The sequence below is a fragment of the Fringilla coelebs genome (assembly GCF_963513975.1).
Source record: "Fringilla coelebs genome assembly, contig: SCAFFOLD_30, whole genome shotgun sequence".
NCBI lineage: Eukaryota > Metazoa > Chordata > Aves > Passeriformes > Fringillidae > Fringilla > Fringilla coelebs.
This window is the reverse complement of record NW_028167448.1, coordinates 5,138,006-5,164,920: the sequence shown is the minus strand read 5'-3', so window position 1 is coordinate 5,164,920 and position 26,915 is coordinate 5,138,006. Positions and strand designations below refer to the sequence as shown.

The window sequence follows — 26,915 nt, the reverse complement described above, 5'->3', positions numbered from 1 at the left end:
ATAAAACAGCCTGAACGGTTCCTGGTTTGCAAAGCTGTCAATGGTGGATGGAGAAGGGAGGTCAGGCTGCTTTTGGTGTTGAGGAAATGCTGAAACCAGCTTGACTCATTTCATCTCCTCCTGTCCTGGCTGATCTCCCCCTTACCCCTTCCACCCATTGTCTTTTGTCTCCCACCCAGCTCCCCAGTGAAGAGCTTGGCTCTGTGTTCTTCACCCCCTCTTGGGTGGCACTGCCAGGCTGGGATGAGGAGCCCCTCAGCCTTCCCTGCTCCAGGCTGGACAAGCCCAGCTCCCTCAGCCTCTGCTCACAGCCAAAGGGCTCCAGTGCTGCTGGACAATACCATTTTCCTGATCCAGAGATGGGGCAACTAAGAGGCATTTTAAAAACTTTAATTTCATTTTCAACCTCATGAGAAATGTGAGACAATATACAGATGTTATAATTCACGCCATCACAATCAGAAGCCAGCTATTTCCTAATTAAAATACATTGTAAGGGTTTCTTGGCCTCTCAGCTTTGGCCAGGCCATGCTGTAGATGCCTTAAAGCCAATCATCTAAAACTACCCCTTATGGGTCCCACTACAATGCATCTTTCATAGTTCTATTTCTCCAAAGTATCTAGTCTTTTTTGCAAGGTCATTCTCTGAAACATTTTTCTAGCTCAATATCTCTCTAAACAATATCTGTCCTATTCCGTGGCATTTTTTATCTCAAAATTTGCATATGGATGCGTATGGTGTGGACCTTCTGTCAGGCCCTGAGATGTTCCTACAAATCCATTTCTCACACAGCCCCACCTTGGAGGCCCTCCTCTAACCCTGCTCCAGCTGCCAGACATCTTTCATGCCATAGGGACCCCAAACCAGGCCATGGTGACCTGGATAATCCACGTCCTGGATATCCTGGTCACACAGCCCAGCCCCTTGTCCCCATGTCAGGCTCTGGGGGTTGATTTGTGGAACATCCTTGGGGGAGGCTGCAGCTCCAGGTGGACCAGGCGGATACCGGGGACAGGGGACCCTGCTGGGCATGAACAGCTTTGGACTTCTGGGGGGAAACTGTGAGGGGGGGCTGGGGCAGAGTGACCAACCCAGTGACTGTAGGCACACAGTTTGTGGTAATTGGGAGTGGAGCCCTTGCCAAGCCTCATCCCTAAGGGGCTACAACTGTGCAGGACAGGTGAACAGTATTAAAGGTAATGAGACATGGAGTGCCGAGGTGTACTGACCAACCACAAAAGGGTACAGAGGGCACACAGGTGCAATGCGTGTAAGGTGAAGGGTATAAAAGGTTGTGCTGAGGAACAATAAAGGACTAGTGCTTGATGCCTTCTTTGGTGTCAGTTGTACCCCCAGCTGGGACACCTGGTGATCCTGAGGTGATTTGGTCAGATGACTGCAGACCTAAGAGCAGTAAAGTGGTGGAGCCAGGCAGACTAGGAGCCTGACAACTGAGCCAGGCGGACCGAGAGCCTAAAAATCGGGATGAGTTTTATAGCCAGGAAGACCTGGGAGCCAGAAAGAAATGTAGGCAGACCAAAGAGCCTAGAAGCCTGGACAATGTACGAGACACCACACCAAGAGGAAGGGTGCTGGATATGAGGAGCAGATGCTACACACTTTGCTTGTTTGATATGATAGAAGCAACGATAGCCACACAATAGCCACACTCTTAACTCGTGCTGCTGCCTGCCACTCTCTGCAGGCATGGTGGAGCGAGCCCTGTGCCCCCCGGTGATGTTTTAGCTGCTCTATGATGTTACAGCGCATTCTCCAATGTCCCACAGCTGGTCTCTGATGTCACAGCCCACTCTGTTATGTCATAGTCTGCTCTATGATGGCTGGCCTCTGCCCTGTGACATCACAACCCTCTCTGTGATGTCACAGAGATAGCCTATGATGCCATAATTGCTCAATGACCTCACATAACCCACTTTGTGATGCCATAGCCCACTCTGTGACCTCATGTTACCAGATGATAAATTGTCAACTCCTGGTGAGCTAACTCACTGCTAGTTCTGCATTGAAAGAAACCCCAGGCCTATGGAAACCACACAATGCCCATTGTGTGAGAAGGGGAACTGAAATTCACCAGCCTCAGTGTCCTGCCAGCTCAGCCAGCCCAACTGGAACATTGGGGTCACGAGCACCAGGGACCACCAAAGAGACCCCCAGGACAGGAGAATACATAGGCAAAGGGGAGGGGAAATATGTTAATGATTTTGGGGAAATGATTATCATATGTGTGTTTAGTCCAGGACAATCAATGAATATGTATGCAAAAGACAGACTATAAACAGAAACTTTCCTGTACTCAGCATGCATGGCTGTGGGAGAAGCTATCCTCCTGTGCATCCAGCCAAATAAAGAATGTTGCATCTTCATGCTACATTGGGATTATGGAGTTTTATTATTTTGCCGAGTTTTTGGTATCACTCCGACTCCCAGGGAAAGCTCTGTCTCCAGCTGTTCAAAAACAGAGAAGGGCTGGTGGGAGATGTGGTGGTCGGAGGCTGCCTGGGGCACAGTCACCATAAAATAATAGAGTTTCTAACATTCTGTTAACCCTAACCCTAACCAACAAACTGTCTACCCTGGGATTACGGAGGGCAGACCTTGGCCTATTCAGGATGCAGATTTGGAGAGTACCAAATCAGGTACTGATTTTTTAAGGGAAACAGCCCTTAAAAACAAGCGGATCCAGGAAGGATGAACACACTTCAAGGAAGTAATCTTAAGGGGGGAGGAGCACCCTGTCCCTCTGTGCTAAAGTTGAGCCAGGGAGGAAAATGTTTGTCCTGGCTGGGCATGGAGCTTTTGTGGCAACTGAGGGAAAAAAGAGGGTGCGTCACCATTGGACAGAAGATCATGCATCTCAGGAAGTATTTAAGGATGTTGTTAGGTCGTGCAGAATGAAAAGTAGAGTGGTAAAAGGCGAATTAGAGTTTAACCTGGCCACTTCTGTGAAAAATAATAATGTTTTTAAAAAATCTAATAGCAAAGGGAGGGATAAGTAGAACATCTACTCTTTATTGGAGGCAGTGGGGAATAGAGTAAGATAAGGAAAAGCTGAGCTGCTTAACCCCTTCTTTGCCCCAGTTTTCAACATTAGGGCAGGTTGTCCTCAGGACAAGTGTTCTCCTGAGCTGGTAGATGGGGACAGGGAGCACAACAGCCACCTTGTAATCCAGGAGGAAGCAGCTGGGGACCTGCTGAGCCACTCAGATGCTCACAGGTGTCTCTGGGAGCAGATGGGATCCATCGCAGGGGGATGAGGGAGCTGGTGGATGAGCTCCCCAAGCTGCTCTCCATCATTTACCACCATTCCTGGCTCAGCAGGGAGGTCCCAGGGGACTGGAGGTGCCACTGTGAGCCCATCCCCAAGAAGGGCTGGAAGGAGGATCTAGGGAACTCCAGGCCTGTCAGCCTGACCTGGGTGCCTGGCAAGGTTATGGAACAGATCACCTTGAGTGCCATCATAGGGCACCCACAGGATGGCCAAGGGATCAGAGCCAGGCTGCATGGGTTTAGGTCCTGCCTGACCAACCTGAACTCCTTGTATGACCAGGTGACCCACAGGGTGGATGCAGGAAAGGCTGTAGATGTTGTGTACCTGGAATTCAGCAAAGTCCTTAGCACCATAAGCCACATAATTCCCTGGCAGCCCTGGCTCTGAGCAACAGCATCTGCAGTGGGACAGGAAACTCCCAGCTCATGGGAACAAACTTTCTGGCTGGCTGCAGAGGCCACAACAAACCTGAGTGATTTCCCTGCTGTGTCTCAGCCCTTGCTGTCCCCAGGGGCTGATGGCATTTGTGCTCTTTCAGGTTCATGTCCCCACACCAACAGCCTGGGGGTGCTCCCCCCTGCTCTGTGCAATGCAAACAGGGGCTGCTGAGCCAGGTCTGCCGTGTCTGTGCCTGCAAGGATGGGGCACCTGTGTGAGCTGGAGGAGAGGCCAGGGCTGCAGAAGGGGGATGTTTTTGGTAGCTCCATGAGGACGTTCTGGGACGCTGCCCTGTGCAGTAATCCACGGGTTTCTGGGCTTTATATGAGTCCAAATCCGGCTAGCTCAGACTCTAGCCCACACGGACTTGCATAGACAAAAGTTGAAGACAAGAAGCGCTCTTCTTCACGTGGGGACGAGTATCCTGTTTATTGGCTTGGGACAGGACACTTCTGGTGAAGGTGACCACCCAGGAAGAAAAGAGGGTGTGGCACCCTTGCAATGGAGTTTTATACCCAAGGGGAAGGGGGTGGGGATAGGTACCCATGGGACAGACCACGAGGTGTGTGTAACAGGGGCGTGTGTGCGGGAGAGACCATGTGATGGGGGGAGGGGGAAAAACCATCCACATGACCTAATGTACCCAGTGCACAACAACATCTAAATAAACTATTTAGTGCAATACAAAAGCCCTGGGCTCTCCAGCACACTGGGGATGGATCAGCCCCTGCTCTGCTGCTCCTTCCCGTCTCCCCCAGGGCCCTTGCAGAGCCCCAGCCATGCTGTTTTTGCCACCAGCCTGCCCATGGCCACCCTGGGGCTGCTCACGGGGCTTTTCTGTGCTGAGCATTGGCCTGAGTGTGTTCTTGAGAGAGCCTGGGCAAGGAGTCTGGAGCCCCCAGGCCCTGGCCTGAGGCGTCAGCACTGCCCCAGCAGTGCCCATGGCCTGTCCCTGCTGCAGACCCGGCACTGCCACCCCCAGGGCTGTGCCCAGTCCCGAGAGCACTCAGGCCCTCCAGCAACACCAGGGCCACCAGGGCAGCGGGGCAGGGCCACGGGAGCAGCACTGGCAACACCAAGTGCTGCTGCTGCTGGGCACAGCTGCTGTGCCAGCACTGATCTGCCCCCAGCTCTGCACACAGACATTGCTGCTGCAGCTCCAGAGCACAAACAATAGCCTTGGCTTAAGGAGAATATTAAAAAAAGAAAGAACAGGGAAAAAAAGCCAAAACAACAGAACTTTCAAAGATTACTTTTATTACAAGTGATTTGCAGAAATTGGCAACCAGTTTAATACTTCTGAATTTTTCCAGTCATCAGTTTCCACACTGCAGCCTTGAGCTCCTGGTTCCTCAGGCTGTAGATGAGGGGGTTCAGGGCTGGAGGCACCACCGAATACAGAAATGACACTGCTAGATCCAGGGATGGAGAGGAGATGGAGGGGGGCTTCAGGTAGGCAAAAAAGCCAGTGCTGATAAACAGGGAGACAACGGCCAGGTGAGGGAGGCAGGTGGAAAAGGCTTTGTGCTGTCCCTGCTCAGAGGCGATCCTCAGCACAGCCCTGAAGATCTGCACATAGGAGAAAACCATGACCACAAAACAGCCAAAAGCTAAACCGACACTAACAGCAAGAAGCCCAAGTTTCCTGAGGTAGGAGTTGGAACAGGAGAGCTTGAGAATGTGTGGGATTTCACAGAAAAACTGGCCCAGGGCATTGCCATGGCACAGGGGCAGGGAAAATGTATTGGCTGCGTGCAGCAGAGCATTGAGAAAGGCACTGGCCCAGGCAGCTGTTGCCATGTGGGCACAAGCTCTGCTGCCCAGGAGGGTCTCGTAGTGCAGGGGTTTGCAGATGGACACATAGCGGTCGTAGCACATGACAGTGAGGAAGGAAACCTCTGCTGAAATGAAAAAGGCGAACAGAAATACCTGAGCAGCACATCCTGAGTAGGAGATGGTCCTGGTGTCCCAGAGGGAATTGTGCATGGCTTTGGGGACAGTGGTGCAGATGGAGCCCAGGTCGCTGAGGGCCAGGTTGAGCAGAAAGAAAAACATGGGGGTGTGCAGATGCTGGCTGCAGGCCACAGCACTGATGATGAGGCCATTGCCCAGGAGGGCAGCCAGGGAGATGGCCAGCAAGAGGCAGAAATGCAGAAGCTGAAGCTGCCGTGTGTCTGCCAATGCCAGCAGGAGGAAGTGGCTGATGGAGCTGCTGTTGGACATTTGCTGTCCCTGGTCTTGGGAGCTGTTCATAGAGGAAAGTCAGTGATAGGTTAGGAGAAACTTCCTCCAGCAAACTCAAAGCCTTTTCCCACAGTCCCTTCTCCTCTAAGACTCCAACACCCTTTTGATTTTCTAGGAGATTTTCCTTCAGCTCCAAGTGGGTAGCCCTGGTTGGTGCAGTCTGAGTGGTACTTGAGGTTCAGGGTTTTTATAATTCAGCCTTGCTGAGCAGACTTTAGAGGGGGACAGGGACCTGTCCTAAGGTTCCTCTTTGAAACCCTCTTAATACAGAAGGCCCTGTCAGCATCTCCACTCCCACTGGCAGAGAACAGGAATGGTAAAGTCTGTTTAAATGTATTAGGGTTATTTACAACTTTTCTTCATCTCCCTGCTGACTATTTTTGCATGTCAGAAACTCTCAGCATTTCTGCTGCCCTCAGGGAGAACAGTGAGTTCTTTGAGGCAAGGTGGTGAGTAGAGAGTGAGGGGAAGAGGTCTGTCACCCTGTCCTGCTCCAGGATTCTCTGGGCTTTCACCTTTCCCAGAGAGAGAATGATCACCCTCCCATGTTTCCTTTACAAACCATCCCCACACTGCTGAGAGCAGATGGATCCCCACAGTCCACCAAATGTCCATCCCCTTCTCAAGGTCTCAGCCCCACATTTGTTCCCAGGGAGACATGGGGCTCATTTCACCAACCCAACAGTATTTTCTCATCATAGACCTTCTGTGTCTCACCCTGGGGCTTTCAGATAACACAGAGATGCTACAGGACAGGTTTATATCCTGAAGGGAAGCTCAAAGCTTGGAAGGAAATCTCAGGGAGACTTCCAGGTATCCCAGTGATGGCACTGGATTAAGGGAGATGCAGCTCCTTCCCTGGCTGCACTGACAGCATTGCCCAGAGCTGGGCACCGGGGACAGCGTCACCCTGAGCCAGCTGTGCCCCCTGCCAGAGCCCCCAGGGCCAGGCAGCTGCTCCCAGCCTTGTGCTCTGCAGAGGGAACTGGGCTCGGGGCTGCAGAGCTGCCCCACGGCTCTGCTGCAGCTCTGCCTGCACAGGAGGGGCTGCACACCTTGGAGCCCCAACCCTGAGGGCAGAGGCTTGGCTGGGGGGACAGGAGGGAGGGGGCTTGTTCAGAGGGAGGGGCTGCACTGGAGGGGATCCTGTGGACATCTTTAAACTCTCCCTGCCACAGCATTTTAGGGTTTTGTTTCCTCTCATTCCCTGATCTTCTCTCTGCTTCCTAGAGATTTTCCTCCTGCAGGTGTTTCCCTGTGCCTGAGCTCTCCCTGCCAGCACTCACAGACCCCAAATCTCTGCACTCTCCTTGGCCCAACAGAACCCTGCCTGTTTGCAGGGCACAGGCTGAGGGGAGGTTCTGTTTTCAGATGGGAGAAAGGACAGCTCAGACTGAGCCTGATGGGTCCAGCAAAGGGGATGCTGGTGCTGTCCATGGGAAGAAGAGTGGCTAAAAACCACTTCAGGAAACTCCCGTAGACTTACAGAGTGCCTAAAGCTACAATCCAGGTCTCTCAGATACTTGTCAAAATTAGTAAATATATAATATTTTATCCTTTCCATTGCACAGGAGAAGGAAGTTGGAAACAATCTCAGGAAATTTCCTTGTCTTTCTAAAAATCATTACCTTTAAAATATTCTGGAAATTATCTGAAGCTCTCAGCTTGTCCTCCTCTACACCGAAGACACTCTGAGTTGTACTTACAGAACCTGTTGTCAGTGGGATGTTCCAGCTTTAGGAGATCACTGCAGGAGCTGCAGCTTCCTTGTCCTGCAGCCAGAGGTTCCTCTGCCAAGGGCTGGCAGTGATTGTCCTCCAGTCACATTTCAGCATCTTCCTAGCCCTGACTGATTGAAGCTCTCTGTGCCTCTGTGCTGTGCTCTGGGTGGCTGCAGGCAGTGCCCCAGCCCTGCTGGGCTGGGAGCGGAGCTGTTCCTCAGGAGAAATGTCTTTTTGAAGCTTTTCTTGGTTTGCCATGAGCTGCCTCTGTGCCAGGAGATCGGCTCAGCTCAGCAGCACAGACACAGCACAAGAACTTTAATGAGCCTCTTGGGGATTTTGTATTGTTTACATCAGTCTCAGTCCCTGAGAGAGTGTTCAGAAAACTTCTCAAGAACTCAAACTTTAATTTGAAACACTGAAGTTTCTTGAAGTTTTAATGGGTCCCACTGAGGGAAACAACTGAGAAAGTCTCCCCAGATTCCAGGTAGAGCAGAACACTGGAGGCAATGATGACAGCTGGAGACAAACAGGACAAAGGTGTCTCTGGTGCTGAGCAAAGCTGGATGTGTTTCAGGAATGCAAAGGGCCAAGGCCTGAGCCCCAGCCCCTGGCCAGGCAGATCCTGTCCCTCCCTCCTTGCTCAGGGCTCTTCCCAGGATGGGCACTGGCATGTGGGGATGTGCAATGCCAAGGGCAGGAGCATGGGGCAGCCCCTGCAAGGCTGCTGAGCAGGGACAAGGAGGCAATGAGGCCCCAGGCCTGCAAGGGTCACTTGTCTCCTGCTCCTGCCTCAGGCCCAGGCCCAGCAGCCATGGCCAAAGTGCTGCAGGAGTTGGCTCTGTCAGGGCCTTGCAGCTGCTGCACATGCCTGTGCCCTGTGCAGCCCAGGCTGTCCTACGGTGTCCCTGCCCTGCGCCTCTGTCCCTGCAGGCTGTTGGCATCCCCCGGCTGCCCCACCTGGCTGGCCCCTTCCTTTGCTGACAGCTCTGCCTCCTGCCTGCCTCTGCCTGCCCACACAAAGCCTTGGGCTGAGAACAAAAGGGTTCATTCCAGTTTTTACCCTGCCTGTGAACTTTCAGTACAGGAACAAGGCATGCAGGGGCTGCTTCCCCTGCAAGGATGGTTGGAAGAGAAGAAGAAGACATCTGGCTCAAGGGTGCAGGTACAGAGAAAACAAGGAGTGAATCTGGGAACTTGAGGTGGGTTTTATGAAAAGGGGTAGATTGTAATTCACATTTAGTGACTGTATATAAGCAACACACTGGTAGAATTAATCTTGTGTTCTCATAAGGATAGGAGTTATTCCATGTTGGACCTCAGACCTGAATAAATAATGCCCTCTTAAACACCAAATTAGTGTTAAGGAGTCTTACTCTGATATTTTGGACATTTGCTGACGGCAGAGGCTGACAGACCCAAGGAGTCAGCTGTGACACTGTGGAACCCCATGGAACCAAAAGTCCATTGTATCAGAGCAAGGCTTCATGGAACCAAGGAGACCATTGCTGACAGTGGAAGCTCATGGAGCCTCGGGGTCATTGTGGCAGTGTGGGGCTGCATGGAACCAGTGGTCCATTGGGACACTGCAGAACCTTCTGGAATCAAGGGGATCATGGTATGCTCTGGAACCCCATGGAACAAAGGATCCATGGTGACACTGCAGTGCTCAGACCATTGTTGACAGTGTGAAAGTTCCTGGCATCAAAAGTCCATTGTGACCCAGCAAGGCCTCCTGGAACCAAGGGTCCCTTGTGGCTCTGTAGGGCTTCCCAGAACCAAGGAGACCATTTGGACACTGTGGGGCCTCATGGAACCACCTGCCACTGTGACACAGCGGGGCCACATGGAGCCAAGGGGCCACTGAGACACTGAGGAACCCCATGGAACCAAAGGTCCATTGTTCCACTGCGGGGCCCTGTGGAACCAATGGGACCATGGTGACACCGTGGTACTCCATGGAACCAAGGGGCCATTCTGGTTCTGCTTTGCCTCATGGAGCCAAGGGGCCACTGAGACACTGCAGGGCCTGATGGAACTAAGGCAGCCTTGTGACACTGCTGGGGCCCTTGGAACCAAGGGTGCATTGGGAGATTGCAGGGCCTCAAGGAACCATGGAGACCATTATGGCCCTTCAGAACCCATTGGAACCAAGGGGGCCATTGTGACTCTGCAGGGCGTCGTGGAATCAAGGGCACCACAGTGACACTGTGGGGCTCCATGGGAGAAAGGGGCCATTCTGGCACCATGGAAACAAGGAGACCATTGCTCTGCTATGGGACATCATGGAACCAAGGAGACCATTGTGCTAAAGAAAGGCCTCATGGAACCACAGGCATAATAGTGACACTGTCGGGCTCTGAGGGACCAAGGAGGGATTCTAATAGTGCAGAACCAAGGAGACCATTGTGACATGATGGGGCATCATGGAACCACAGGTCCTTTGTGACACAGGAGGGCCTCCTGAAACTATGGAGGCCATGTTTACACTTTGAGGCATTGTGGCACTTTGTGTCCCCATGGAACCAAGGAGTCCACTGTGACACTATGAAGCTTTGTTGGGCCAAAGGGTAATTGTGGCACCGTATGGCACCATGGAACCAAGGGACCGTTGTAACACTGCGAGGCCCTCTTGGGCCAATGGGCACTTGTGGCACCGTGTGGCACCATGGAACCAAAGGTCCATTGTGACACTCCAGGGCCCAATGGAACTAAGGATTCATGGGACAGTGTGGGATTCATGGAACTAAAGGTCCATTGTGACAATGTGGGGCCTCATGGAACTAAGCAGGGACAATTGTGATGCTGTGGGGCCCAATGGAAGCAAGGGGCCTGTGTGACACAGCTGGGCCTCATGCAGTCAAGGGGCCACTGTGATCCTGAGGAGCTCAAAAGAACCAAGGGGCCATTTTGTCATCCTGCAGCTGTGGAGACCCTGAGAGGCATTCCCTGGGTTAGAGAGACACAAGAAGCTTCCCTGAAAAGCTGTTTGACCCCATTGGCTCCCTCCCCTTGTCTGTGTCCCTCAGCCACTCCCTCCCTATTCCCCCATTGGCCCCCATCCTTATAGTGCCCCGATGGCACTGATCAGCCCCTGCCTCTGGAGATACAGAAACCTGGACTGCCCCCAGGAGTCCTGCCTTCTGACCATGAACATCTCACTGCACAGCTGAATTAAACATCTGTGGATACCATGCAAAGGCCCTTTTTGCTTTCCTACCCTGGGCTTTATTAGCAGTTATCCTTGCTGCATCCATGGTCCATTATGGCAGTGTGGACCCAAGGACACCATGGTGACACTATGGGACCTCATGGATCCAAGGGGCCATTGTGACACTGAAGAACTTCATGGAACGCAAGGTTCATTGTGACATAGCAGGACCTCATTGGAACAGAGGAACCATTGCTGACAGTACAGAAACTCATGGAACCAAGGGGCCGTGGTGACACAGCAGGGCCACATGGAACCCAGGAGAGCAGTGACATTTAGGGACCTCATGGAACCAGGGTCCATTATGACACTGCAGAAACAAGGAGACCATTGTTGATGCTATAGAAGCTCACAGAACCAAGCAGCCATTGTGACACTCCAGGGCCTCATTGAACCAGGCAGACCATTGTGACACCACAGGACCTCATGGCACTAAGGGTTTATTGTGACACAGCAGGGGCCCATGGAGCCAATTTTCCATTGTGACGATGTGGATCTGAGGAGACCATGGTGACACCATGGAAGTTCATGGAACCATGGGTCCATTGTGAACACAGCAAGGCCTCGTGGAACCAAGGAGACCATGGTGACATCATGGAACCTTGTGGAACAGAGGGTCCATTGTTACAGTCCAGAACCAAGGACACCATTATGACATCATGGAACTTTGTGGAACCAAGGGTCCATTGTTATGGTCCAGAACCAAGGAGACCATTGTGACAGTACAGAACCTCACAGGACCAAGATTCCATTGTTATACAGTGGGGCTTCATGGAACCAAGGAACCACTGTGACACAGCAGGACCAGATGGAACCAATGGTCCATAGAGGTACTGCAGATCCAAGGAGACCATGGTGATGCTGTGGAACCTCATGCAGCCAAAGGGCCATTGTGACACTGTGGGGCCTCATGGAACCAAATATTCATGGTGTCACAGTGGGGCTGCTTGTGACCAATTGTCCATTGTGCCACTTCAGATCCAAGAGGCCATGGTGGCACTCTGGCAGTTCATGGAAGCAAGGGGCTGTTGTAACACACCAAGGCCTTGTGTAACCAAGGAGAGCATTGTGGCAGTGCTGAACCAAGGAGGCCTTTTTGACAGTACAGAACCCAATGGAACCAAGGGTCCATTGTTATATGGCAGGGCCTCATGGAACCAAGGGGCCATTGTGAAACTGTGGGGCGTAATGGACACCACTAATACTGAAATCCACTGGATAGAAATGTTTAAACACTGTTTTGAGTATTTGAAAGCAGGTCTTCTTTATTACAGCATGCTGGTCACTTGCTCCATCCTTCCTCCATTTGAGTGCACTCAGCATCAAATGAAAAGACTTTTTATCACACACAATGATTATGTATCCATTAACTATCCCCACTTTCTTTGAGTTTATTTGACACTGTTGCATACCCTATCAGAAACCCTTACATCGTTCTTTGTGGTCTGTCTTTAACATCCAGTGTCCTTTTCAGGTAGCTGTTCTTTGACCACCCCCCTCCCTTTTGAGTAAAGGCGATATTATTTTAATGCATACCTTCTGTTTTGTCAGCCTTGCAGAGCTGAGATGGCATCCTGCTTGCATTTTGTGTGACTTCTGTTTGCCAGAGGTACATCCTTCATCAGTTCCTCCAAGGCTGGGCTGTTCTGTTCGCCTGTCTTTGACAAGAATAAATGTTGTTCTGTTCTCCTGTCCTTGTCGCAGTGCTTGCCACGCATGAGGAGTCTCCAACCCCCTCCAACCTATGGGCCTGGGGTGGGCAAATGTTCCTGGGGGAACAGGGATGGGACAGCTGGGCTGGACTGACCCAAGGCATGTTCCATTCCATGTCACACCAGGATCAGCAATCAACTGAGAGAAGTGGGGAGGCAAGGGGGGTAGGGATATAAATTACATTTTTGAGACATTTTTTCTTTCAAAATAGCACCAACAAATACAGAACCCTCTCCTTCCACAAGGTGATTAAATATTTTCTGCTGATAGGAGATTTCCTGTGGATTTGCTTGTCTTCTGTTTATGGCCTTTTCTTTTTGTGGTTGCTTTGTTTGTGGAGTTTTTGTGGTGTTGTGGGTGGGCCTTGCTTTGGTTTTTTGATTGGGTTTGGTTTTTTTTTTTTTTGTTTTCTTTGGTGGGGTTAGGGTTTTTCCCTATTGAACTGCCTTTCTTCTGAAGCATCAGGTTTTTCTGCCCTTTCTAGGTGCTTATTTGGCACCTAATGGCAAGACAAATTTACCCAAGTCAGTCATCTCTCCCAATTACATTTTTCAGTCACCATTGACTAGATGAGTTCGGTCACAGACTCCCTGCAATTTGGGAGCATCCACAAAGGAATTGAAAGTGCATTTCATGTCCTTGTAGAGATAATAGAAATCTTCCACAGTGGTGGTCAAGGGCTGGTCACTGAGGGATGTCACCAGGGCGTGGCTGCCAGGAGGACTCTGTACCATGGATGACATTTGGCCCTCATTGTTCAGCCAAATTCCCACCCAGCCCATGTTCCATTCCTTCAGCCCAGCTCTCTCCAGTCTGGCTCTGAGGACACCACAGCAGACCCTGTCACAGGCCTGGCTGGAGTCCGGGCACACAACATCCCCTTCCTTTCCCTCCCACGTGGGTTCTGCAGTCCCTGCCCTGTGCTTCCAGTGCCTGGAATGGCTGCAGGGGGATTTGCCACATCCCCTTCCCTGCTGAGCCTGACCAGCCTGTGACTCTGCCAGTCCCCTTCCCTGCCCTGTTTGCAGACTGGTTCCATGTCTGCCCCTCCCAAGTGCCCAGGACTCTCTGGGATGGCTCTGGCCTTTCCAAGGGGTTTGAATGAGGTCCCACAGTGACAGTGCCCAGCCTTCTCAACAGCCCTGACACCAAAGGCCTTTTTCACATCCCTCAGTTCCAGGTCAGTGTCCAGAACACAGCACAGCCCTGTCCAGGTTCTCGGGGTGGGTCAGAAGGGAGGCAGCTCTGATTTCTCCCCATGGACCCTCACTCTATCCAGTGTCTCTCTGTGCACTCCATGGCTGCCCTGAGCCTTTTTCCTGGAAAAGGAAAGTGTGCTTGTACTTAGCAAGATGCCCAGGTGTTCAGTGTTGCAGGGAAAATGGCCAGAAGCCCCTTGGCCTTTGGTGATTCTACTGAAGCCTTTGTGCTGCCAACAGAGCGGGTGGGCAGGGGCCAGAGCTGTGGGGATCCCTTTGAGAGGGGTGCCTGGAGATGGCCACAAGCCCTGTGCCAGGCAGGAAGCGCCATCCCTGTCCTCCAGCCCAAGTGCTGCTGGCTGGATTGCTGAGGGCTCTGAGGTGCCTCTTGATGGGGCTCCTCCGGAGCTGCTGTGGGGCTGCGGCGCTGCTGCCGGGCAGGTTGGCCAGGCTGGGGGAGACCCTGAGGGGCTGGGGCACTGGGAAGCCCTGAGCAATTGGGTGTCAGAGGCCATAAGCAGCCCCCTGGCAGCCGTCTTGATCCTGACAGCCTGATGCTCTGGCGCTCCCTCAGTGGGTGGTTGCAGGGACCCCCGAGAATCAGGCATGGAACCCTGGTCCCGGCCTTTCAGGGCTGTGAGGCCAGGAGTTGTGGGGCTGGGCATGTGCCCTCCCTGTGCTCAAGAATGGAGTCCCAGGCCCCTCAGCCTTAAGCATGGAGCTCCACTGCCTGCTTGCAGAGTCTTGTTCCTGTTGCTGTGGGGGAGGCTGAGCTCTGTGGCTTTAGGCACCATTGAGCCAGAAGAGCAGCAGCTTTGAGCCCAGAAGGGCCACAGAAAGGCCCTCTGGACAAAGGGCATTCCTGACATTGCCAGGGCAGGGACACATGGGAGTGCTCAGAGTGCGGGGCTGGCAGCTGTGCCCCTGCCCGCTGCTGCACCCAGAGGCCGCGCGGGCTCTTCTCCAGGCTCCGGTGGGCCCGAGCCGGGGGCCGATGCAGCCCCGGCCCGGAGGGGCTGTGGGGCGGGCCGGCACCGCGGCTCCCCGGGCAGCAGCCGGCCCTCTGCCCCCTCCAGAGCCCGGCGCCAGCGGCTGCTGGCCGCGCCTCAGGGCTGTGCGGGCAGGGGAGGCCGGGGCTGGGCGCAGGCAGCGCTCGCCCGAGGGGCTCAGCCCGCGCCGACCCTTCCCTCCTGCCGCTCTCTCCAGCTGGCAGAGGACAGCAGCAGAGCGGCCGAGCACCTGCGCCGGGCCCTGCCCTACCTGCAGAGCCCACAGGAGCCCCTGCAAGTGGTGGCCATCAGGTTCATGGGTGAACCACGAGCCCGGGCTCCCTCCCCGGCCCGCCGCAGCTCGGCCCCAGCCCCGCCTGCTGCCCCGGCAGCGCCAGCCGGGCCCGGCGCCGTGGAGCCCCGCCCGGCCTCGGCGCTGCTGCCGCCCTCTGGCAGCCGTGCCCTGGGCCGGCAGCGTGCGGCAAGGGCCGGGCTGAGCCCTGCCGGGCCAGCAGGGCGTGTGGCCACAGCGCCGGCAGCGCCGCTGGCAGGGAGCTGTGCCGCTGGCGCCGTGACAGGCTCTGTGTTCCCAGGGATGGCCGGGCAGCACGTGAGGTGGAAGAAGGAAGAGCTCCGGTTCATCTGCTACAGTGAGTGAGGGCAGCGGGCTGGCAGCGGGGACTGGCGGGGGGAGCTGCAAGCCCTTCCCCGGCTGCGGAGGGCTCTGCTCCCTGTGCGGCCGAGGGGCGGCGTGGGCAGAGCACACAGAGATTTCAGGGCCACCTGGGGGATTTGTGGCCAGCAGCTTCGTGCTGGTCCCGTTGGTCCCTACTCCCTCTGGCTAGAGCTGGCTGGGATGGCCCTGGCAGGGAGTTCTCCTCGGGTCCCCTCAGATCCGGGATCTGACTATGGCTCTGTTCCTCTCTTTCAGCCCTTGAACAGCTGATAGAGGACATCAGCAGCGACGTGTCAGACGTGGCACTTCAAACATTGAATGTCCTCCAGTCCCTACAGAGTGAGCGATCTTCTGTCTTCCAGAGGCAGCAGGATCAGCTCCGCAGGGCATGGAGGACACGGCCTCGTCTGTCAGGGCTCGGCTGTCTGCGCTGCTGGAGCTCTGCAGAGAACTGAGCACAGAGGCTCTGTTTCTGGGGCCACTTGAATCAGTGGGAATTTTCTCTTTCTTTGAGATAGTTCTTTTCTTCTTTTTGTTTTTTCTTTAGTATATGAATATAGGGTGTGTTATAATACACACAGACTCCCAGGAGCCTTCTTTTGCTTACCAGGGTCTGCAGGGCATAGGGCAAGAGGGGGAAAAGGGTGCTTGGGCTCAGCAAGCTGTCCAGGCGTGCAGTGTTGCAGGGAAAATGGCCAGAAGCCCCTTGGCCTTTGGTGGTTCTGCTGAAGCCTTTGTGCTGCCAACAAGCAGGTGGGCAGGGGCCAGAGCTGTGGGGATCCCTGTGAGAGCGGTTCCTGGAGATGGCCACAAGCCCTGTGCCAGGCAGGAAGCGCCATCCGTGTCCTCCTGCCCGTGTGGTGCTGCCTGGATTGCTGAGGGCTCCGAGGTGCCTCTGGATGGGGCTCCTCTGGAGCTCCTGTGGGGCTGCGGCGCTGCTGCCGGGCAGGTTGGCCGGGCTGGGGGAGACCCCGAGGGGACGGGGCCATGAAGGGACGAGGGGCTGAGGGAGCCCTGACAGGACACGGCAGTGGGGAGGCACGAGGGGGATGTGTGAGGGAGTGGATGGCTGTAACATTGGCTGGAGGGGGAGTTAATTGGAGACAGAGACCACTAACCCCGATGTTCATGTGGCAAACAGAGAGCATTTATTCTCAAGCCCTTCCTTCCAAAGGGCCTTTGAAAAGCCCTCTCTGGATAATTTCATTGTTCTGATCTCTATGCCTTGTCAGATTCTGGCCAGTGAAATTCTGCAGCCTTGGGGGAGATGTGACAGGGCGAGGCCCCTGTCAGTCAAACCAGGGCCTGGTGCAGTCACACAGCACTAGCCAGCCTGCACTGTGACACACGGCAACAGAGTGCAAGGCACAGCTCCGGGTGCTCCCCAGGAACCTCAGCTCTGGGAGCACTGTCTGCCCCAAGCTCCAGGGGCTGCAGTGGGAGCCCCGCTGGGCTCTGCCCTGGGGCCATCCTGCAGGGACAGCTGGAAACAGGGAGCATTCCCTTGCCACAAAGAGCCAAGCCAGGGCTGCAGGGCAGCTGCTCCAGCCCGGACTGCACTGTTGTGTGCTGTGCTTTGGGGTTGGGGCTCCCTGCACAGGGCACTGGACTGGTGTGCCAGAGGAGACAGAGAAGCTTCAGCTTTTGCATCACTGAGGGGTGTGCGTGGGCTGGGAAGAGTGGGGAGGCTCAAGGGGATTCAGAGAGCTCATCCTGCTGCAAGGACGAGGAAAAGGGAATTGGGAACTCAGCAGTGAGCAGACCTGAGGGCAGGAGAGTGGCTCTGAATTACACTAAAATCCCGTTGACATCTGAGACATTGCTGCTTCTCAGCCAGTGACAGGAAGAATTCCCTAAGCCTGGGGCTCCCTCTTCCCTGTTGTGAGGGACATCAAGGAAGGCAACAGTGTGATGGAGACTGCAGTGGGCTCGGAACTCACTGGGGAAAAGAGAGAGCAGTTGGAAAGTAAAAGAGAACTTTTACTGGGGGAGTGAACTGTTCATAGAAGGGCTGAGCTACAGCTTGAGCAAGCTGAGAAATGTCATTTGGGGTCATCCCATTTCAAAAGTTATTGAACAAGTTTAGTTTTCAGGGGGTGTCATGTTTTCACTTGGAGGTGAACACACTGCCAACTTGAGCTGTGTTGCCAAAATGCTCAAGTGAGTCTGTGCTGCAGGTCACACCATTTCTTCTTTGGCAGATTCTGGCCCAGTGCTGAGCTCCAGCAGAGCCCTGGCAGAGCCCAGAGCAGCCTCAGCATCCGCAGAGCCCGGCTGCAAGGAGAGAAAGCAGAAAGCGCCCATCAGCTGAAGGCTCCTGTGCCCTTGTCCCAGCCGCCCGCGGTGCCCAGGCCATGCTGGCCGTGCTCAGAGCCATGCCCAGAGCTGCCCATCACTGCTGCCTTTGGCAGCAGAGCAGGAGGGCAGGACATGTGCCCAGCCTGCAGCCAGCCAGGGCACATCCACCTCCTCAGCAGCTGCCCAGAGCAGGATGCTCCTGTGCTCGCTGCCATCTCCCAGAAGCTCTGATGCCACCATGCCAAGCAGATGGGGACCCACCTCACGCCATCCCCTGCTGGAAGAAAAGCTGGTCCCAAACGATGTCCTCAGCCTTCTCCAAGGACACGGCCCATCCACACCACAGCTGCTCCCAAGCACTTCCTGATCCAGACTGGAGCCCACCTGGAACGCTTCCTCTAGAAAAACAAACAACCAATTATTGAAAATAGATTACAGACAAAAAGGGAAAACAAGGTAAAAAATATTATCTCTGCCAGGGGCTTGAGAAAAGTCCAACCCCTGCATGCCAGGGAAAAACCCACCCACAGGTGAGGGAAGCCCAGGCTTTCTTCCTTCCCCCCTGCACTGCCCCCCACAATAACGGTGATCCCAAAGCAAACAAGGGCAGTGGAGCAGCCCAAGCCCTTCCTTGCCTGCACAGCAAAGCAGCCCCTGCACAGGTTCTGGAGTCCCACCTCTGCTCCTGCCATGGGGTTTGTTTGTGTCGGGCTGGCTGCCCCAGCCCCAGCCCGGGGCACGGTGGGTGCTGGGGGCTGTTGGCAGGGCCAGGAGCCCACTCCCATTTCATACCCAGCCCAGCCCAATCCCCCAGCCCTGCCAAAAGCAGCTGGGCAGCTGACTGAAGGATCAGCTGCATCCATCCCAGGAAAGTGGGAACCTTTGGTTGATGGCCAGGCTGTGCAATGCCCAAATCTGGGAGCATCCCCCTGCATGTGGACTCATCTGCAATTTTGCTGTGGAGCCTGGCTTTGGAGAAGGTGCCAGAATTGAAGTTCATCATCTTCAGATGGCCAGTGGCCAGGTCCAGGAAGAGGTTGCCATCCCTGATGTCGTCCTCGCTGTCTCCAGCAGCAGCTGCCCCACCTAGTACAGCTTCTCCAGGGGCTCCTTCTCCTTCCCTGGGGTGAGACCAGGCTCTCAGGGTTCTGCCCAGGGCCCCAGCTGTCAGGGAACCAGGACAAGCAAATCAAGTTGTTGTGCCACCGGTGCTGGGCAGAACAGCTCAGCTCCAGGACTAGGGCTGTGTGTTCCCATCTGATGAGCCCTGGGCAGTGACACAGGCAGGACAAAAAAGGACAAAAAAGTCTGGGTTCCCTAGCTTCTCATGGCCAAGGCATGTGTGGAGCTGGAACTTACCAGGGCCCTGCATCACAGTGTGCCTGTGGCTCTCTCCCTTCTTCTAGGGCAGATGAATATCCTGCATCCAAGGGTCACAGAGCAGCTCTTCTAAGGAGGGCCTTTCCACGTCCAGCATGGATAAACACCGCCTGATCAGATCTTGGCACTCTGGGCAGAGAAACCAGAAACCGCTGGTCACTTGGAGAAGGCTCCTGTTGGCTTTGCCCCACTATTCCCATGCCCAGGCCATGCTGGATGTGCTCAGAGCTGGGCCTAAACTTTCCCATCCATTCCCTGTTTTGGAGGAGAGCAGGAGAGCAGGACATGTGCCACCTCCTCAGAAGCTGCCAGAGCAGGATGCTCACGAGCCTGCTGCTGTCTCCCAGCACTGGTATTCCCCCCGTGCCCAGAGATGAGGATCTACCTTGAGAGAGCCTTTGTGGCAGTGAGAGCTGATGGTCCCAGCTGATCTTCTTTCCTGTCCTGAAGGGGTGCTCCCCGCAGACCATCTGGTGCAGCAGGATGCCCAGAGACCAGATGGTAGCTGGCTTGCCATAGTACCAGCCAAAGTGGGTCCATTCTGGGGGGCTGTATGACCGTGTTCCTATGGAATACAGATGGAGTTCAGCAGGGGGATGCTGCTGCTCCCAGAGCCTGGCCCCACCCTCCCTGGGCCTGTGGGGGCTGCCCCAGTGACACACGGGGTGACCGCTGCCCTCTCGCCAGCACCTGGGACTTGTGTACGGACTTGAGGTTCGAAAGGAATCCACTGGTGTTGTTAGAGGGCAGCAGAAGCCTTGGCAAGGTCCAAGCATGACAAGGAAAAACCCACTTAGTGCTGGGGAAAAACCATGCCTTCATCCTCCCTGCCTGCATTGCCCCCAGAAACATTATGAACCCAAGACAAACCAGGTGAGTTAAGCAGTCAAAAGCCCTTTCTCACCTGCACACAAAACTGGCTGGGGCACAGGTTCTGGCAAACCCTCTCTGCTACCCCCACCCACGGGTGTTTTTGTTGGGCCGGCTGCCCCAGCCCCAGGCCCAGTCCTGGGCAGAGTGGTGGGCAAAGGCTGCCAGCAGGGCTGGAAGCTGGCTCCCCACTCAGCCATGCTCAAAAGCAACTCAGCCGAAGACTCAGAGCTATGAAGGGCAGCAAAAGGGAGAATCCCCGGTGCTACACCCAGCTTGGGCTGTGAGATGTTGGGCCATGAGTTTCTGGGACCGAGAGCACACCCCTGCATGGGCTCACCTGCAAAGTGAATGTAGGCTGTGTCTTGCAGGTAGGTGCCACAGCCAAAGTCAATCAATTTGGCCTGCCCTGTGGCCAGGTCAATCAGGATGTTCTCTGGTTTTATGTCTCTGTGCAGGACCCCGCAGCTGGTGCAGTGCCGCACGGCCTCCAGCACCTGGCGGAACAGCTCCCGCGCCACCTCCTCGGGCAGGAACCCCCGTGCCCGAATGAAATGCTTCAGGTCCTGAGAGCGCTCGGGCCGCTCCATCACCATCAGGATGTCGTTGGGGAGCTCACGCCATTCCAGCAGCTGGACCACACCAGGGAAGCCAGGGGACACCTTGGATAGAAGCACGATCTCCAGGGGTGCGCTGGTGCCGTCGGGCTGCGGGAGGAGCACGATGCCGTCAGTGGGGCTGATGCCGTGCCGGGGCTCAGCAAGCCTCAGCCAGCCCAGGATGCTCTGCGCCCTGCGCTGGCCCCATGCCCGCTCTCCCTCGAGGCGTCCTGGTGGCTCCCACCCTGCCGGGCCTCAACTCATCCCCGCCCGGCACGGCCTGGCTTCTCCCGCTGGCCCCGCTCACTCACCAGCTTGTCCCAATGCCGGACACAGTAACGTGGCACCCTTTTGATGGCCACCTGCAAGCCAAGGGAAGCAGCAGGGTCAGCTCGCCGTCCGCGCTGCCCAGCCCCATCCTCTGCCCTCTTCCTCCTCCTCGTCCCCCCTTCTCCTGCGCCCGCCGCCGGCCCCGCCGCTCACCGGGGCGCCGTCCGAGAGACGCGTGGCCGCGAAGACGCTGCCGAAGCCGCCGCGCCCCAGCAGCGAGCCCACCCGGTACTGCTCCTTCAGGCCCTGCTGCGCCTTCCCTGCCGGCGGGACGCGGCTGGCAGCGCTCGGCCCGGGGCCGGCAACGGCCCCCGAGCACCCCTCAAGGGCCCCGGGCCGGCCATCCCCGGGCGTTCGCTCCCTGCAACGGGACAGCGGCGGCTCGGGGCCGGCGGCCACGCTGCCGAGCGGCGGAGCTCGGGCCGGGCAAGCCGCAGCGGAGGCGGCGGGAGCGGCCGCGACGCCTGTGTCCTCCGCGGGCCCCGGCAGGAACCGGGGCCGGGGCCGGGGTCGGGGCCGGTGATGGGGCCGGGGCCGGGGCCGGGGCCGGGGCCGGGCTCGGGCCAGGCGGAGCCAAAGGGAGGCGATGCCGCCCCATCCCCAGGAACTGATGCCCGCCCAGCAGCGCCACCGCCAATACGGCCAGAGCCGGCCGGAGGCGAGACCGCGGCGGGACGCCCGGGGCTGGGGCCGGGGCAGCCCCGCCCGGGGCCGGGGGCGGGCCGGGGGCATGGCCCGGCCGGGCACGGAGAGAGAGAAACTGGGAGAGGAGGGGCCGCCGGGGAAGGGAGACCGGGAGAGGGTGCGGGACTGCGGGAGAGGAGAGGAGAGGACAAGCAAGAATCTAAAATGTCGCTGCTATCGCTGCTGCTGCCGCTGCTGCCGCCGCCGCCGCTGCTGCTGCTGCAACTGAAGCACCGGGGCCGTTTGTCCCCCTGTCCGTTTGTCCGTTGCCTGCTCACCCCCGCGCCCAGCCCAACGCTTCCCGGGGGCAGCCCCTGAGCCTGTCCAAACTCGGGAACTTTGCGGTGTTCAGCCCAGACCCAGAGTCTGCACTCCTGCACAGCGGCACAGGAATCCCCTCGGTCGCTGCTGTGCATTGTCCCTGCTGAGGGTCAAACACTATCGGAACGCATTCCCTGAATGCAGAATTTGTACCTGACCCACAACTGCACTTACCTCTCCAGCATTGCTCTCCAAGAAAACCAGGGGAAGGCAAAGTGTGTGTAGCTCATGGTATTTGACAGTGTCTAAAACATGCTAAGTCATGGATCTTTGAGGTGAGATCCATTTGGAATTAATGGGATGGAGAATTAGTGCAAGATGGAAAAGGGGAGCATAAAAATAAATACAGTAAAATGTCTTGGATTTGTTCTCCCCATTTTAATTTCATTTCTTACAAGCTGTTTCAGTTTTCCCATCATCTTCTCCTCAGTCCTGTTTGCTCTTTCCAAGAACCTTTCCTGGAGAATGAGGTGCAGCTTCTGTCACAAGATGTGCCACCAACTGCAGCTTCTCTTGGCTTTCCACACCGTGCGTGCAGCACGACTATTTCAGCAAAGAAAGACTAAGGTTTGAGAACTTGACAACTTGTTCTTTCTTTTCCTTGTGGGCTGGGCTGTTGTGCCATTGGTCAGGTTTTCATTGTTATTGTTCTACCCTAAGAAATCATGACGGGCTCCCAGGAATTGTTAGGGAATGCAAGCCTGACTGAATGCCGAGAGAGAATCTGCAGAGCTTGCAGCCAGAAATGCAGAGCTGTGTGATAATCATTCCATCATCCCCGTGGACACCTTGAAAGTGATGTAGAAGATGAAAATGGGCTGACAGATGGAGTTTGTTTCTTCGTTCAGTTCCGCTGCTTCTACATCTCATGCAGTGATAAAAATCAGTTCATGGAAAGCAGCAGAACAAACTGGACCTCTCAGGAAATGAGTGAAAGAATCTGTAGAGGACAAATGCAGGGAATGACCTGGTGAACTTTGTCTGTAAGAAGGGTCATTTTTCCTAATAATTTCCAATCCATTCCCTCTGCTATTTTCCTTCTTAACAAGGCCATTTTCAGCCCAGATTCCCCATGAAATGGGAACCCTGAGCTTGTGGAAGTGCCTGAAAGATGCCCTGTTCCTCTGCAGGGAGCCTGAGGCTGAAGCAGGAGCCTGAGCCCTCCCTGGGGCAGCCTTCTCCGAGCTGGAATTTGTGCCGTGCTGGGAGAGGAGGAGGAGGAGGGGGAGAAGGCTGGCGCTGTGTGGCAGGAGCAGGAGGTTTGGGCGGCAGGACATTCCGTCTGCGCCGCTGCCCCGCAATGGGCGGCCGTGCCCGGGGCTCTGGGCCTGGCCCCGCGTGCGCTGAGCTCCCGACACTGCGGGAGCTGCCCGGGCTGGGCTCAGCTTCCCGCTGGGACTGGGCAGCAGGCTGGGCTCCAGCTGGGATCAGCAGCAGCTGGGAATACCTCTGGGCATCTCCATTTGCTGCTGCTGCTGCTGCTCGGAAGAAACAAGGAAGGGAGTCAAGAAGTTCTGGCTTTTCTTCCTCCTGGTGGATTTTTTCATTTAATTTAATACTTGAGAGGCAATTTCTGTGATGGCCTCTGTCAGTCGATTCTATTTCAGCAGCAGCAGCAGCAACAAGGCTGTGTTTGTGCACTGCAAATGTGGCCTGTGAGGCTGATTTATTCTCCTTGACTTTGTGCTCAGGGATTTGTGAGTATTCAAGATCTGCTCATCATGGTGCCTGCAACAAAAAGCCCAAGTTCCCTGTCATGAAAGCACTCTGGGAAGCACTGATTGAAAAAGGCAGTTGCCCTTTTACAGATAAAATTCAAGTGGCAAGCAGAAGAGGGACAAGAGCAGCCATGATCTCCAATTCCCAAGGCAAAGGCGCCAGCAGCCTCCTGCTGTCCCCTCAGGGTGAATAAAACAGTGCTGAAAACAGCGATGGAACCCGATCCTGATCCTTTCTTGCTCTATTGGCTGGGTCAGGGCAGCTCTGGAAGTCTGGTACAAAGTCTGATCCTCAATCTCCTGGCAAATGACAGAGCTGAGCTGATCTCAGCCTGGAATCCCTGTGGATTGGCTGCAATGACTCCTACCAGATATAACTCATGTGTTTGCAACAAGCACAGCATCCACTGGCAGGGAATGATTTTCTCCTCATCCTTTCCACTCTCCAGGTATTTCTCTAGGAAAATCCACTCTCTGCAGGGGACAGGGCAGTAGAGATGGAAGGTTCTGTGTGCCTCAAAAAGCCATCAGCCTGTTCACCCCACAGCTCTGCCACTCACAGCCACCAGTTCTGAACAGAGCAGCAGCAAACTGGTGACTCCTGGCACTGCCTGAGGTCTGAACTGAGAAGTGTGGATCAAGCTTCAAGTGTTTTCTAGTGGGAAGTATTGGACACAGTTCCCTCCAGATTCTGGTTCTGGGTCAGTCCCACAGCAGCTCTGGGGAGTGTTTCTGTCTACAGGGTCTCCCCAGGCTGCAGCTGGAGCTCGGGGCCTCCTTCCAAACTACAGCACAGTAAAAGATATGCACTAAGGTCCCAATGAAAAATCCTCTGCTGAGCCTTCTTGAGTGTCTCTCAACTCCTAATTCTGATTGCAAAATGCTATTTAGGAAGATCAGACTGACCAAAATCAGGACATTTTTGGGGATTTTTGTAAAAGTGCTTTTTGAATCTTTAAGATGGAGGGGTTTTCACTGAGGTCATTATTTCTCTTACAAGTCTTTCAGCATCCTGTTGTTTTGACTTTCCACTGTTACCTCCTGCCAACTCTTACCTGCCCAGAGCCAATTGTTTAGCTGACAGCTGCCATGCCCAGGTGTCTCTTGCTGAGCATCACCTGCATGAGGCCTCAGGTGCTCCCTAAGGAAAACTCCCTTCTTCATATTCTTTGCAGAACCAGGGAAGATCTAGCTTGCTCAGTTGGTCAGTGGAAGAGTTTCTATTCAAACCTACTCTGTGTGGCATCACTGATGTATATCTGACTCAGAGAAATCTGTTTATTTTCTGCTTTTAAATGAGGAGTGAGCAGCTCCATGAGCAGCACCACAGCAGAGGAAACCCAAACAGGCTGTTACTCAAACACCATCTCTGAAGGGATTGTGCTCTGCTTTTGCGATGAGATGAAGAGCTCAATTACAGTAGAGAAAGAGGCTTTCATTAAATCACACATAGAGCATAATAAGGACAAATTACAAAGCTCTTCAGAAGCAAATCTGTGTCAGACTGCTGGGTAAGGAGGCCCTTTAGGGGAGGCCTTCAGAAGTTTCTCCTGCCCTTCTGAAGAAATGAGGCCTACACACCTCATCTCACCATGTTTTTGAGGAAAGCACACAACCAGAATCCTATGGGGCATCTCATTCTTGGAATGCCTCTCTTCCAGGGGCAGAGATGAGCAGTATAAGCAGCTACCCCCTCATGTCTGTAATGAGTGGGGTGAAGCCTCAGGTTATGTGAAATACAAAGCTGTGTTTGGTGTCAGGTACAGACAGGCAATGTGTGTATTTGGGATTGCGATGTGTGTGCACACCGACCATGGGACAGCTGCGAATTCTAATAATAACTGAGGAAAGTAAAGCATGGAAGAAGGCCTGTGAACCTGTCTTTTGTTTGCAATTAACCTTGATTGATTTTGGAGCATTTGAATTAAAGCATTAAGGATGTTGCTTTTTGCTTGTAGTCAGGCCTTAAAGAGTGCTGCAATAATAACCTTTTGAAGTATAATTTTAGAATATTGCTTGTATCTTTGAAACTATAGCTTTGGAATACATATAAAGGAAATATCCTTTTCTTACTCCTTAACAAAACTGAGAAAAAACAGCTTGAGAAAGGAAGATGAACATCATCTCAAGGATTTATAATTTTGGCCAAGGGAAGCTGGACATAACTGTTATGAGATTTTTGGTCATTGTAATTAAAAAGGTGGGCCCACATCTGGGGAGCTGGACTTCACCAGATGGGATTCGTCTTTATTCTTGCAGAAACTGGACCAACGTCTCGGAAACTACCAACACCATCTGGGGATCCTCCTTTTTGGGACACATCCTGAAGAAAAACTAAATCACAACAGTGTATAGAATTGTGATGTAAAAATTGGGAATAGAAACTGCTGATGAGTAAAAAAAATTGGAACAGAAACTGCTGAGAAAGCTTCTGAGTACCCCTATAAATACCTGTAAGCCCCAAATATCAGCATGCAGTTGAAGGGAAAACTTCCCCCACTGTACCCATCTCTGTTTTGCTCATACTTTACCATATTATTAATAAATTGATTGTTGCTTGAATATTGGCCTAGTCAAGCTTCTCATTTATTACAGTTAGTGCTGATGGGCACAGTTTAGAAGTGCAATAGTTTGTTCTGCTAACACAGGAAAAGCCCAGAAGCTCAGTGTTGTCTCAGTCCCACACTGGTATGAGGAGATGACATGTGGAGTTTAAAGAATTTTAAGGCCCAGCAGCTAAGGGATGAATCAACTACCTAAAGCCAGACTCTAGACATAACTGTTTCATTTGAGCCCTCCTGCCACGCTCTCCTGTCTGCAAAAGCCTCCACCAAGAATCCTGCAGATAAGGAGGTGAGGAAAGAACAGATTCGAGCCCCTCACGCAGAGGAGAGAGCTCAGAGACCCTCAAGGCAGAGAGATCCCTCCCTGAGCAGCCAGGCTGCCCAAACTTTCAAAATCAAAGCTCCAGTGTGCAAATCCCACAGACAGAAATAGCCACTGGCCTCTGGGTTTGCAGGTGACTGTACAAGTGTGAACCTGGAGCTGAGGGATTGGATGCTTTGCCCTCCCCAGAAACCCAAGGCACTGCATGGCAGAGCTCAAAGTGGCCAGCAAAGGGTTACAGGGCTGCCCAGAATCCTGCACCTGGGAAAGGGCAGGTCCAGGTCCAGTCACAGAGTTGTCACCACTTGATTTTGTTCCCTTCTTATTCTGCTCTTCTGGGATATATTA

At 54.2% G+C, this 26,915-nt stretch overlaps 1 protein-coding gene across 1 annotated transcript; it reads right to left on the bottom strand.

Annotated features, from left to right (window-relative positions):
* Positions 1 to 5,018: 5,018 nt before the first annotated feature.
* Positions 5,019 to 5,951, bottom strand: LOC311165872 (olfactory receptor 14A16-like; the record flags this gene model as incomplete). The annotated part of the gene is made up of 1 exon (XM_084227367.1): positions 5,019 to 5,951. The coding sequence occupies one exon, from the start codon at positions 5,949 to 5,951 to the stop codon at positions 5,019 to 5,021; it is 933 nt and encodes a 310-aa protein (XP_084083493.1).
* Between the last annotated feature and the right edge of the window lie 20,964 nt (positions 5,952 to 26,915).